Source organism: Malaya genurostris, chromosome 3 (genome assembly GCF_030247185.1).
Source record: "Malaya genurostris strain Urasoe2022 chromosome 3, Malgen_1.1, whole genome shotgun sequence".
NCBI classification, from domain to species: domain Eukaryota; kingdom Metazoa; phylum Arthropoda; class Insecta; order Diptera; family Culicidae; genus Malaya; species Malaya genurostris.
The window spans coordinates 28,677,680-28,692,294 of NC_080572.1; the positions used below are offsets into that span (position 1 = coordinate 28,677,680).

General features: G+C 38.1%; 2 protein-coding genes across 2 annotated transcripts; one reads left to right on the forward strand and one right to left on the reverse strand.

Annotated features, from left to right (window-relative positions):
• The first annotated feature begins 9,884 nt into the window (after positions 1-9,884).
• LOC131435896 (ornithine decarboxylase 1-like) lies at positions 9,885-13,243 on the forward strand. The gene is made up of 4 exons (XM_058604164.1): positions 9,885-10,145; positions 11,386-11,521; positions 11,598-12,917; positions 12,983-13,243. Exons 3-4 carry the CDS (start codon positions 11,719-11,721, stop codon positions 13,080-13,082), a joined length of 1,299 nt encoding a protein of 432 aa, XP_058460147.1. The 5' UTR covers positions 9,885-10,145; positions 11,386-11,521; positions 11,598-11,718; the 3' UTR covers positions 13,083-13,243.
• LOC131435897 (GATA zinc finger domain-containing protein 24-like) lies at positions 13,145-14,038 on the reverse strand. The gene has a single exon (XM_058604165.1). It carries the CDS (start codon positions 13,959-13,961, stop codon positions 13,278-13,280), a length of 684 nt encoding a protein of 227 aa, XP_058460148.1. The 5' UTR covers positions 13,962-14,038; the 3' UTR covers positions 13,145-13,277.
• Between the last annotated feature and the right edge of the window lie 577 nt (positions 14,039-14,615).

The window sequence follows — 14,615 nt, forward strand, 5'->3', positions numbered from 1 at the left end:
TTCCGGAAAGGCAGGTCCACTGTAGAAGCCATACGAGTGGTCATGGAAGCCATGGAAAAGGCCCAGAAGCAGCAGAAAAGGGGAAACCGCTACTGTGCCGTGGTCACATTGGACGTGAAAAACGCTTTCAACAGTGCCAGCTGGGTAGAAATAGCCGACTCTCTGCACAGGTTGAGGATACCAGAGTACCTATGTCAGATTCTGAAAAGTTATTTTCAGAACCGGACGCTGATATACGAGACAGACGCCGGATACGTAAATATGTCTGTCACGGCTGGCGTTCCACAGGGATCCATCCTGGGTCCCACGTTGTGGAACATTATGTACGATGAAGTGCTGAAGCTAAATCTGCCCAGGGGAGTTAGGATTGTCGGCTTTGCGGATGATGTGGCGCTCCTAGTAATCGGCGAGTCTCGAGAAGAGGTGGAGGTTCTCGCCATGGAGACAGTAGACGTCGTTGAGAATTGGATGCGGGAAAAGAAGCTTGTGCTGGCACATGAAAAGACTGAAATGGTCATCATGAGCAACCGAAAGGCGGTGCAACATGCGAGCATCTCGGTCGGTGAGTGCATCATCAATTCGAAGCGTGAGGTCAAGCATCTGGGCGCTATACTGGACGATCGACTGAACTTTAATAGTCACGTTGACTACATATGCAAGAAGGCAATGAAGGTGATATTGGCGTTATCTCGGATTATGCCCAATAATTCCGCGATTGTCAGTAGCAAGAGGAGGTTACTGGCGAGCGTGTCATCATCGATCGTACGATACGCAGCTCCAGCGTGGTCGATGGCATTGACAACAGCAAGGAACCGAGCCCAGTTGAACCGCACTTTCAGACTAATGGCAATGCGCGTGACAAGTTCGTACCGAACAATATCGTCAGACGCTGTGCACGTGATAGCCGGAATGATCCCCATTTGTCTGCTACTGGAAGAGGATAGCCTATGCTACAGGGATCGAGGCACAGGACGAGCCCGGAGCAGAGAGAGAGCCAACACGCTCACAAAATGGCAACAGCAGTGGGACAACGCGGAGAAGGGAAGGTGGACGCATCGATTAATTCCTAACCTGTCGGTTTGGACAACTCGAGTGCACGGCGAGGTAAACTTTCAACTGACGCAATTCCTGTCTGGACATGGCTGTTTTAAGCAATATTTGCACAGATTTGGCCACGCAAGGTCGCCGTTGTGTGTTGAGTGCCAGGAAACAGAAGGAACGCCGGAGCACGTAATATTCAGCTGCCCACGGTTTATCCAACCGCGTAGCGAAATGACTGCCATCGTTGGCGCCGATGTCAGCGTGGAGAACATCGTTCAAAGGATGTGCAGTGACGAAGGAAAATGGAACGCGGTGAACCGGACAGTTGTTCAGATTATGTCCACACTGCAGAGGAGTTGGCGAGAAGAGCAGCGTCAAATGACCTAGGTGAAAAGACGAAAAATGCCGAACTGTTTTCGGCACCCTAAGAAGACGCACGAAGCGTGTGGAATGTGGCTCGGTTTTCGGGACAGGTTTCTTCGCCGGGAAACTCTCCGTCGGGTAGGCTAGACCCACCACCGTGGGCTAGTTGAGTAGGCGCGTCGTAAACCGGTTTCGGAACGTCGGTTTCGGGAGAACTTCCAGCGTCGGGGAACTCTCTGTCGCGGTAGGCTAGATCCTTCGGCGGGGACTAGTCGAGTAGCCACCACAACACCGACTTGTGTCGTCGGGGCGCCAGCCAACCAGAAGCTATGCTCCAACTGGAATCGCCGGACCGACCCCGGCACTCTCTCCCGAGTGGTGCAACAGGGGACTCGGTGTCGGGAGAGCCTCTTTCGCCGGGGAACTCTCCGTCGGTGTAGTCTAGATCTTTCATCGGGGATTAGACGAGTAGATCGTGACGTAGCACCGTTAAGATAGTCGGGGCACCAGTGAACCGGAAGCCATCCTCCAACCGGCATCATTGGATCGACCCAGGCATCCTTACGGTCGGGCCGTAGACGGGTATCGAAAACGTCGGTTTCGGGAGAACTTCCATCGTCGGGGAACTCTCTGTCGGTGTAGGCTAGATCCATCATCGGGGACTAGTCGAGCAGACGCCACAACACCGATTCGAGTCGTCGGGGCATCAGCGAACCGGACGCCATGCTCCAACCGGAATCGCAGAGCAGACCTCGGCACTCCTTCGGGTGTCCCGCGTGGCGTAAAAGGGGAAACTCTCAGTCGGTGTAGGCTAGATCCATCGTCGGGGATCAGTTGAGTAGTGCGGCGCGACGTAGCGGCATTGGGTTGTCGAGGCGCCAGAGGTGGATCGAGAGGGATAAAGATAGAAACTCAGGAGCTCATTTTCTCCCAAACGAAGAAGTGCATGAGCACAGCCGAGATGTATATAGAGAGTAGGAGCTCATTTTCTCCCAAACGAAGAAGTGCATGAGCACAGCCTCCCCCGAAGTGTTGAGCTTAGCTTAGTTCCGGGGGGATCAAGGCAAGATGTCCAAGGTGTTTTAGTGGGTAAGGTTCAGCCAGTCCTACTCGCTGGTTCACAATAGCGGTAGCTTGACAACTACTGAGCTTTCACAGCTTTACTACACACACATGCACACACACACAAACATTGCTCAGCTCAGTCGGTTTTTCAAGTAATTACATAACCTTTCTATATGAGAAAGGCAAAACCGTTTATTGTGAATACTCCTGAGTCCTCAATAGTCGAAAACGAAGGATACGGTTGATCACAAACGTTTACGAGCCAATAAATAGCTAGAACAAATCACCGCTGGAGGTTCTGTGAATGCAAGTATTCGCGAAGAAGTCACTCAAAACTGCTTACCGAAGAAGAATCGGCATTTTATTATTCTAGCTGGACATCGACTATCGCAAACTTGAACTTGGAAATCCTGCTGATCCGTACCATAAATAGAATCAAATAATTAAGCCTTTAGCAACTTACATCGCAAACCTGATGGTGAGTAGTAGCTTTATGATGTTACGTTGCTGTTTTATTGATGGAAAAAAATGCTCAAATTTCAATCTTCCTTCATGGGAGTCTTCTGTAAACATTTCTAAAACTCATACTTTTTTTGGGAAGTCTTTTAAGTTATTTTTAGTTTGCTTGTACCCTGAATACTTATTTATTATTATTTAAAAAATAAGCAAAGAAACAAATATTAAACTTTAAACTTCGAATATAGAACATTTAAATGTTTTTATATTTTCGATTTTCGTTCGTTTTCAGATGTGCGACTACTTCATATGCTCCATGCTTTGAATATTGTTCTACTTCCTGTCAAAGCTGCGAAAAGATTCAAACCAATCGTGCCGCTTTCAAGAGAAGATACTGTTATACTAACTGAAAACAAATAGGCTGGTTTCACAGAACTCAATAAAGTTTTGGACACTTACGAAAAACAGAAAATACCTACACCACCCGAACTGATAGTCATAGACATAGTATGAATGCTCCCGAAACATGCTACGTAGAATATAAATTCATTGAGTACCAGCTATTCACAATCTCTCGAGGAACCGACATAATATTGAAGCTACAACTTATACTGCGTTTACCTGTTTCTTGCAGATCAAAATTATTCTGGAAATTTATATAGAAATTCGTCTACGGAACGGACCCTTTAGAGGAAGACTGTGAATAAGTTAAGTTGGTAGATTACCTCCAAAATAAGAAAAAATGTCGATCCTTTGTGATTACTTTAGTTGCCACTATACGTAGAATTTACGCTCTATTTGCATAAACATAACACTTTTACCCGTCAAAATATCAGGGATATCCAAAAATTTATTACTCAGCTTGGCTCAGTGGCTCGATTTGAACTTATTATTCTAAAATTGATCATAACTGTCCGATTAAACTTGCAGATAATTCATCGTTCGCTCGTACTATTCAATACAGATGTGCTATTTATAAAGCAGCTCAATTTGTTACAGTGTCAGATACGATTTATGAGTTTATTGAAATTAAAAAATTCATAAGACAAAATGATAAAATCCATTCAGTTGGTAGAGATTGAGAAATAGGAGAGTATGAAGAGATTTTTTAGCTACTAAGATAAATGAGCGATCTAAGACAATGATTATTATTGATATGAATTCAATAGACGAATCCCCAATTTAAGCACGCGAAATCTTAGGAATGTATTACTTTAGACTATGTAGTATTTAAGTTTATTGACAAATGTAAATATGATAACATTATAATTGTTACTATTACACAAATAAATAATACAAACCACGAATGTTTTTAAAAATTCAAAAACCACAATCAGTTGAAATCAATCAAATCAAATGTCAAAATGTGTTCCTTATGAAAACTCATGATAGTACCTTATGATCATTATAAGACGAAGTCAATGAAGTCCATTAAAGCATTTTTATTAATTTCATAAGACTATCTTATGAATATCTAATGTTGAAATCTTGAAAAATTTCCCCTCTATCTCATAAGACAAACTCATGGAATACAATTATAATCCTTATGTCTGAAAGTCATAATTCGTTCTTATGACTTTCTAAGATCATTTTGTCTGAGTGTACGGATTGCTGATCAGTACACTAAAACCCTCAGTAGTACGGAATTGTAAGTATGAACGAATTGATTAAAGAAAAAGACTAAACGTGAGTAATATGTAAACACTTATTGATTTAAAATGTATACACTGTTAGATCTATTTATGATATCTGCTATGAAATTGATAAATTAATATCAAATCAAATACACCGTTATTGATCGGGATTAGCTAAAATTGTACATGGAATTTCTAAATGATCCGACCTGGGACAGGCAAATCATCCACTAAACTCACAGATTTCCCGAGTGAACGTTTCAACAATATCCGATATTGAAGTCCCGGGAAGTCTTGATTCACAGTTCTTATTTGTAGAAGCCGAAGAAAATTTTGAAATACTATCGCGTAACGAATAAAAACTTCTCTATTTTTCCTTATTGGAACTACCTGCTACAACATTAACGAGTGAATAAGACTTATACAGAGTAGTTGATTCATTATAGTGACACATTCGATAAATTATATCAAATCATTTAGTCAAAACAAAGGTCAACAGATTTCACGAGCGTCTTGATTGTCTATCATTTCCGATTTATTATTTACCGCGAAAAATGATTAATTGGTTATATTGGTTGGTCTGGGCAGCCGGCTACTAAGAAAAATTATTAATTTATCAAACAAACATGTCTATGTTATCCCTGTTATTTACATTGTAATATTACCGGATTTTCGCAATAGTTGATTTTTATTATTCAATTTAAAAGTAGAACTTTTCTCAGAAGTTAGCCGAAAATTGATTAGTTTAATGAAGAGATAATTCAATAAAATAAAGTAATCAGATGTGAAACGTTGAAAAAAATCTGATAACTGAACCCAAAAAGACACCTCTGCAATTGTCGCCTTTTACGACATGGAAGCAGGAACCTAGTGGATCTATTCTTGACTCATTTTTTTCGCCGTATTATATAATCAATCAACTGTTTGGTAGATGGAATAAAAGTGTATTGTTTATAGATTTCAATGTGATTTCACGTGAATTTGAAGTGATTTACACTTGCAATTTTAGTGTCAAACCAAATGAGACAAATTTAAGTGTGAAACACGTTAGTCCAACGTGTCGATTTTTATGAATGTAGATAGGAAATGAACCTCAAAAAACGTTTAATTAACAATTATTACTCAAACTCAACGAGAGATCTAGTTCATCGTTGAATAGTCGTTCAAACAGCACCCAGGACTTGCGAATTTGTTTTCCCAAGACCTTGTGTCTACAGAGCTCTGTCTAGACTGTACATTTCACATGACGTCATTAACTTTGCTTCATGTTCGTAACAAAGCTCTCAAACTATCCCTGCTGTGATTGATCACAGTACATTGGGACTTTACCGCCACGCTATCAGTCCTCACAGTGATAGCTTATTGCTATGCATAAATACTCCGGTTACCTGCTTACAGGCATTTGGCAGTGTATCATGTGGTCCTCGGCAACACGACACGCGTACCATACACTGTGATGATACTGATACTGGTGTATGAACAAGTTGAACATACTCCGTCATTCTCACATACACGTATGAAGAATATAGAAAGTTTTTTTTTTGCTTCTGCAGCATCCCTTTCATTGCGAAAGATTCCTATATCAATATGGACCAATGGACATTAGTTCGTTGCTTTTTTCTTAATGGTCAGTTGACCTCAACAGTGAACGCTTCGTTTACACTGTGGTTGATTCAAAAGTACTGAAATTGTTCGCCGAACTCTAGTTGGAAAAATATTCTATTTCAAAAATCGAAAATACAGCTACAATCTTCTGGTTTGAGTAGCACGTTATGAATTTGTTAGCAACATGCGGACTGTCAGATTTATGAACTCATTACACCCAACGAGCTCGCCACCCTTTATAGAGAAAACTCAAAAGAGCATTGTTCACTTTTGTTTACTTTTTCTTCTATAAATTGCCAAGCGGTTTCCACGTCTATCACTCAACTCTTTGCATAAAATGATTCCCGAAACTTTCGACTTTCAAACAGAGTAGTAAAATCAAAAGAAAAATCTTTTTAAATACATCACAATAATCGAAAGAGAGAGTGATTAAAGAGACACTGTCACTTGCTTATACGCCCTAATGAAAAATCAACCGAGATATATCAATTAAAATTTATCCCATGTTACACCGAACGAAAAATTAAATAAAGTATCTCCCATGAAGAACAATTACGCAAAAATATGAGGATAAAAATCATGTTTATTTAGCTTGAAGTAGGCCTTACCATTATAAAAATAATAGATTTATATCATTTTCACTTTAGAAAACTGAAACTGACCCAGGGTAGTTTCTTCAAACAAACACTTTTAACGAAACTGTGTTAGTTTCGCACTTATGTCGTTTTTGCTTGATGCCAAAACTAACCCAGTTTTCACTCTAACTGCTTTAAACCGTTTGTTTGAAGCCAGTTTTGAACCTAGTTTCAACGTTGTTGAACTGAAAATCGAGTCAGTTTCGAACCTGGTTTTTATATCAGGTTTGCTCAAACCCCCGTTGCTAAGTGCGATATCAACACAGTTTCATGAAAAGTGTTTGTTAGATGAAACTACCCTGGGTCATTTTCAGTTTTCTAAAGCGAAAACGACATTAGCAACGGGAATCTTGGCAAACCTGACATATAAACCAGGTTCGAAACTGATTCGATGTTCAGTCCAACAATGTTGAAACTAGGTTCGAAACTAGCTTCAAACAAACGATTTGACAGCAGTTATGGTGGAAACTAAATTAGGTTTGGCGTCAAGCGCAAGCGACATTATTACAAAGATAAACTCAAGATTACAATGTCCTATACGATCCATCGAAAAATATCGGACCAGTAATCGTGAACCAGTGAACTTTGTAATAGTGTAATTTTGTTGATAAGCGTCGATTAACATTAAAAAATGACGGTAAAATTCCATAGCAACAATACAAGTTTGTAAAAAAGTAAACATTTGTAAACATGCCGCACAAAATATGTTGTAACACTTTAATGCTTCGTAAGATAAGAATATTGCTAATTGAACAGATTCTTAGCAATAATTCTAATTGATTTTTGTTTTCCTGTATCAAAATCCACTCGATATGCAGCAAAATACTACGATTTCTATAATATTGCAATTTAAGATTAATTCTACATAAACAAAAATTGTTATAGTTACGATGCATGTAGCGATTCGACGCTTGTTGTTTTGTTTTAAATAAGAATTGTACTGAAACTGACGGTGCACTGATTTCATCGAGGGGTCCTATTTGAATGGTATATGAAAAATCATAGAGTATTCCATCTTGAGTTTATCTTTGATTATTATACGGCGAAGCATAGAGTATCGACCAATGTAGGTAGAGTTAATGACCAGAGCTGCCAATACCCAGCATAAACTAGTAACACATGACCAGGGTTGCTACAATTTCTAACTTAAAGACTAAGGCCGAAGGCAGAGTGGGCTCAGTGCCACAAATTCAGTGTGGTGATAATTCCTATTTTTTTAGTTTACGAAGTAATTCATAGATTTGGTTTTCATTCGAACATCGTTATCGTTGAGATAAATTTTGAATAGAAAAAAAATATTTCTATTAGGTAACCCTGAGCATAAACCTTATGCCGAGGCATTCAAACATTTTCATTCTGGCATCTTGCCGCTGGAAGGACTAACCGTTTCTTAAAAACAAATTAAAACCACTTCGAACCAGCCAATCCAAAAAAAAACTGTTCAAAGAGAGTGAGAGAGCGGGAACGAGAAGAATCGCGTAATAGAGCGGATGAGAGGAGATTCCCACTAACTCTGTTGTATGTGTGAGTCTGATTTTCTTCCTGTTTTATGTAATTTAATGGATGATAGACAAACAATTCTTGTAATTAAAACCACTAACAACACGTATTTGATTTAATGTAATAAATACAACTAATATTAAATTTTGAAACAATTCAGATTTTGTATGAAAAATCATACCTTATTTTAATAAAATATATGGAATCAATTATGTTTATTTGGCAGGTTCAATTCCAGAGTTTGGTATTCAATGTTTCCTTGTTTGAGATACTTGTTACAATTTTTCTATCTAACACGGACAAATGTCGCGTTTTTCAGAACGGTCAATATTCTCTTTGAAAAGGATTTCTGAAGAATTTGGTAGTCACTGAAAATTAGTCATAACACTAAAAGAAATAAAAGTTTTTCTTTCGTATAGTGTTATTGAAAATTTATGCTCTATTTGCAATGCTACGCCTGCAATTTCTCTTCAAAGTGAATATTTTCAAGTGGCTTACCGGCCGTTATGAAAAGTTCATGAAAAATCACTTATCAAAATATCATTTTGAATTTTGTTTGTAAAATATAACCACTTAAAAATCTCTATAGCTTGAGAAATCCGCAAAAATATAAGAATGTCATATCTCGCAAATATGTAACTTCAAAAATCTTCCTAGCTTCGAACTAAAACAAGTCTCATATAAAACAAATCCCATTCGAATCATTCGAGGGGGGAGTCCAATTTCAAAGAAAACGAAATATGAATAAAGTTTTTCTGAACTTATATGATATAAATATACTGGGGTCTCTTTTTACGCGGTTATTTAATACGGTTTCTTTTTACGCGGATTTCCGAAGCTACGCGGATTTCCGAAGTTACGCGGTTTTTTTAAGCGGATTTCCGAAGTTACGCAATCATTAAATCTTGCACGAATCACTTCGGTGTCGAATTGGAGTGTAGAGGAAATTCTGCATCGAAATGTCATCGGAGACTCCTCTCCCTTTCGATTTTCTCTTCAGCGATATTTTAGTAGGTGAAAATTCGTCATCAAGTTTCGCTGACACAAAAAATCACTTGTGAATTTCGAGGCTCAGAGTTTTGTGGATGAAGTGATTTTTTCAATCACTGAGTTTTTTTTTAGAAAATCTCATGAACTGATTTTTTTCACGAGTAGTAATGAAATGAACTTTTTCTGATCATAATGTTCCCAACACTGACGATAACAGATATGTATGCAAAAAGCTACCGCTTTCGACTGGTCATTGGACGACTCGGACTATGTCACCTCATTGGCTTTGCATCTCCGAATATTTTTCAAGTTAAAAAGAACAACATTCATCAACCATATTATTTCGTATTTTAAACGATTAATTTTGTTAATTTGGCTGGAAAACTTCAAACGCCCATTCCTCAGTTCCACAGCGAACAATATCAAAATAAGGATTTCTGGCATACCTTTTTTATAATTTTCATTACCAATGCTGTTTAATCCCTGAGAGTGATTAGTATTTGTGAGAGACTAAAAAGATACAGAGAAAAATGACATGCTTTCAAATCACATTCAATTTTCCAGCTCCGGCTTGTTCGCATATAAAAACATCTGCTCCGGCAAGATTCGATCAGTTCCATACGGTGGGTTCTTGTGTATCGGGGTGTTAATCAAAGTAGTTTTCTCAAATTGTTCAACAATTAAAAAAATCAGAACAGCTAAGTGAAAACAACCATTTTATAAAACTAAACTTTTGCGTAAAACTGTTTTTCAAAATATACTCATTGTATGGTGTTATATAAATGAATTTAGTTATTTCCCTCAAAGCATAATTATTATTCCTTATTGACACAAAGTTTCGAGAATTTCACTACAGGTAAGAATTGTTAAACCGGTTTGAAGAGAATAAGTAGGAATGTTTCATACTGAAAATGGCTACACAGTCTTCTTACCGAAGCTTTAAAATAACTACAAATAATTATTTAAATTCTGCCAATAAAGCAGAACAAATTAGCTTGAACTTGTGAGAACACAACTCAGAAAGACTATAGATTCAGAATATACATGAGTCACTATGTTATCGCCATTGCTAATAAGTTTCCTATTATCGGCGTGTCTACCTAGCCGAAATATATATTTGCATACTTGATAGCCTAGAACGGATGCCAGTTAGGCCATACAGAAGATGAGTTGACCGAAGTAATTCAAGGTGTAAAGGGACTTAACCACTGCAATATTTCATAGTAAAATTTCAACTAATTATCCAATTCGAGACACTAAGGTAGCAGGATAGTAACCTCATTGAAATCAAAACAACCCAAAAACGACGATTCACTATTTGCTAAACTAGAACGGGGATCGGTAGCTCAAATGACTTTTTTTAACAATTATATTATGAAATTCACATCAACTTTTCGATTCATGCCTTGGTAACAAACAGTGCTATTTATTTTGTGTTGAAATTTCGAGACAGCATTGCTTGGCAAAATGAGAAATATTCCATTATATGCTTATACTATGGAATGCTCACATAGTAGATAATTGGATATACTCCACGTGCTAACTTAACAGGATCAGTCTATAGCGCATATGTTCAGACCACAGTTTGACCTTCGGGTTGTAGTCAGACACACACAAAAAATGTATCTCAGTACAACACAAACACCATGACTCGTTTGTTGAACTACTTGTATTCAAACGTTATCAACATCAATTGAGCAGAATATGACGTGGTTTGTTTTCATGAAAATTAAATAAACCGTTGTTTATTTCAATTCGTTTGATTGTATGTATGCGAACGAACTTGTAATGATACAAAAAATCTCTTCGTTTACTCATCAAACCATCAAAATTTACCAAAGACAAATAATGTGTAAAAGTTCAAAGCTAACAGCAATTAGGGTGATTGAACTATTGAGGATGTATTAAAGAAGGTTGTTGACGAATCAGCGAATATTGCAAGGCCGGACCTTGTTCTGTATGAAAAAAAAAACATTTCAAATTGTGTAAACATAAGCCAATCATTATGATGATTGTTCCTGTATAATAGGACTTTAAAGTATAAAGTCTATTAGTAACAACATTGCTAGTAAACCGTCAATTTTTCTTCTTCACAGGACATAATCAAAGGTCAGTTAGCCCTCCTTTCGGGCTCTGACCATAGCTCCAAGCTTGATATCGTTCTAATCAACTGCCACGGCGAACCACCCTGGTGACACGAGATTCAATAGGCTAAACACCTCAGGCTGCCTCGTAAGTAACAGAGATGTACTTAGCAAAACCATACACAAATTAAAACATAAATGGATTTTTCACTATTTTCCCACAGTTCGCTCATATTGAAATATTCGATAAACTACAATAAACTGAACTGCACATCCCTTTGGCTTACGATTTTTGAATCCCTTTGAAAGTACTTGAACGCACATTCCGTATTTACAAAAAAAAAGATGAAATTCTTCGAACGTGACAACGAATTAATCCAAATTGTGGACGGACTGGTCAATGTGCCGGCTTTAACCAACAAGTTAACCAACCAGCTGTCCACCGAGGAACCTTTCTACGTGATGGATATAGATGAGATTGTCCGTAAGCATCAAAACTGGATCGAGAAGATGCCCCGCGTTGTACCGCACTATGCCGTTAAATGCAACGACAACGACGTGGTTTGCGCAACGTTGGCCGCCCTCGGGGCTAGTTTCGATTGCGCCTCTAAAGGGGAAATCTCCAAGATTCTCGGGTTCGGTGTCAGTCCGGATCGTATTATTTTTGCCAATCCAATGAAACCGAGCTCGCATCTGCGTTATGCCGATGCCAACAACGTTAAAACTATGACATTCGATAGCGATGTCGAACTGCACAAAATCAAAACGATTAGTCCAGATGCGAAATTAGTGCTGCGTATCCGCTGTGAAGCGGAAAAGGCACTTTGTCCACTGGGTAAGAAATTTGGCTGTGATCCGGAGGAGGAAGCTCCTCGCCTGATCAAGATCGCTCGAAGTCTCAATTTAGAAATAGTTGGTATTAGCTTTCACGTTGGATCGGGCTGTGCTGACTTCCCGATCTATTTCAAAGCAATTTCTTATGCTCGCGACCTGTTTGATTACGCCAAAACATTCGGATATGAGATGAATTTGCTGGATATAGGAGGTGGTTTCCCAGGGGAGAAAGGAACGATTATAGATGAAGTCGCGATGATCGTCAATAGCGCTTTGGACAAATTCTTCCCGGATAAATCGATTCGCATAATTTCGGAACCAGGCCGCTATTACGTTTCTGCGGCTTTTACCTTGATAACTGCTGTGCAATCAAAGCGTGTATGTTTGGACCCTAAAACAAGAGCAATCGATCGCATGATGTACTATTTGAACGATGGGGTATATGCTTCATTCAATTGTATTTTATACGATCACCAAATGCCAAAACCAGTACTACTCAGACAACATGATGGAAAGAAATATAACAGCACTATATGGGGACCTACATGTGATGCGTTGGACCAATTAGTCGAAAACATTCAACTACCAGAGCTTCACATCGATGATTGGGTTATGTTCGAGAATATGGGAGCATATACGATTCCGGTCGCGAGTCCATTCAATGGATTTCCACTACCGAAGGTATACTGCTACATAAGCAAGGACACATGGTAAGATGCTATTCATTACCATTTCAGGGATAGGGTGATCTAATAACTTTGTATGTACTTGTTAGGGAGATGCTCAACGATCTGTGTCCAGTTAATGAAAGCAGTTTTTGTTTCCCGGTTGGAAACGAAATTACAATGAACTACGAAGATATAGCATGTGCCTGAAAACCAACATTACTCAGTGATATATCAATTATAACTCATTCAAAACAAAGTGCGCATAAAAATTCATTTTATCTCTATTGTATTTTCAACATTTCAATATGCGAAGAGGCAGCCTGCAACTGCTATGTATAAAGTAATAAAGTATTATTAGATAAACTACAGCACTTTCGTCTTTTTTCTAAACAATTTGAAAAACTAACCCTGACTAACGATATTTTTAACCTTCTCGTAGAGCAGTTCCATACGTCCTTGCATAACCGGCTGACCTTTTCTTGTTTTGGCCGTCATCAGTTTGTGCCGTCGATCTTTCTGGCTACGACGCTGCAGTTGTTTAGCTTCTCGTTCTTTTTTTTCAAATATCTCCAATGCTCGAGCTTGCACTTCCAATCGTTCCGGAGCCAGACAATAATTCAGTTTGATTGGTTTTGTAGTGAATAGAACGTCCAAATTTGGTGTCTTTTGTTCTTGCTGATTACTTGCAACTGCTCCGTTTACTTTACTCTTATTTTGACTCCAATCGATGTTTTTTCTATTATTTTGTTTTCCGTTTAACATATTTTTTCCGCTAAATCCACGACCATTATTTTTTTCAAGCCGGTTAACCTTCTTTGCAGCATAACTTTGTTCTTTATTAAGGTGTCCTGTCGATTTGTTATTTTTTTCTCGAATATTCTGATTATTAAAAAAGGGTTTGCCTGCATTTTGTACTGTTGAGTTATTTCTGCTAGAACCTTTGAACTCAGCACGTTTCAAAGAGTTTCCTACGTGATTCGGTTTATTGTAGCGTTTTTGAAAGCCATTTTGTGACATTTCATTTTGATATTTTGTATTACCGTGACGATATTTGTTATTATAGTATCTTTGATGATTCATTATCATTTATTAGTATATATGGCTTAGGTATTTATGATTACAGTTAAAAAACAAAATTCGACGTCAAGATTTTAAAAGGACATAAAAACAATTGACAGATTCTCTTTGTTTACTTTCTCTATCGACTACACTGATAAAAATTTGCACGATCGATTCATATGTAAACACCACTTCCATTTAATATGCTTTTTCATATAATACATAACCAAAGCGATTTGCTTCAAGATTTCATGTGCAAATTCACTATGATGCGAGATTAGATTTTTTTTTCAGTTAGCTTTGATGTGTTTTTCCTTTGGATGTGATGTTTTTTGCTATTGAATCGAACTATATGTGTTATAGTATGTTCACATTAGCGCTGATATCAAGTGATATACCGATATACTTGATATCCGATGATATCATGTGCGATATCATTTGAAATCGCATACAATTTGATGTCAATGTGTATCATCATTTTGGCATGATATCCGGGATATCATGTCGAGTTGTCAAAATCCGCCACTAGCAACACGGATAATGGCATTGAACGCACTCATTTATAAACGTCACCTTCAGAGTGACAATAAACACTCATTTTAATTTCGAATTTTTCAACAAATACTTGCTTTCGGAGACCATTAAATGCAAGACTTCAATTATTGATTTAATTTTAATAGC

Excerpts from the sequence above, each read along its gene's own strand:
- LOC131435896 (XM_058604164.1), top strand. The coding sequence starts at position 11,719 with ATGAAATTCTTCGAACGTGACAACGAATTAATCCAAATTGTGGACGGA. Across the intron at positions 12,918-12,982 it reads TACATAAGCAAGGACACATG|GGAGATGCTCAACGATCTGT; the intron begins GTAAGATGCTAT and ends TGTACTTGTTAG.
- LOC131435897 (XM_058604165.1), bottom strand. The coding sequence starts at position 13,961 with ATGATAATGAATCATCAAAGATACTATAATAACAAATATCGTCACGGT.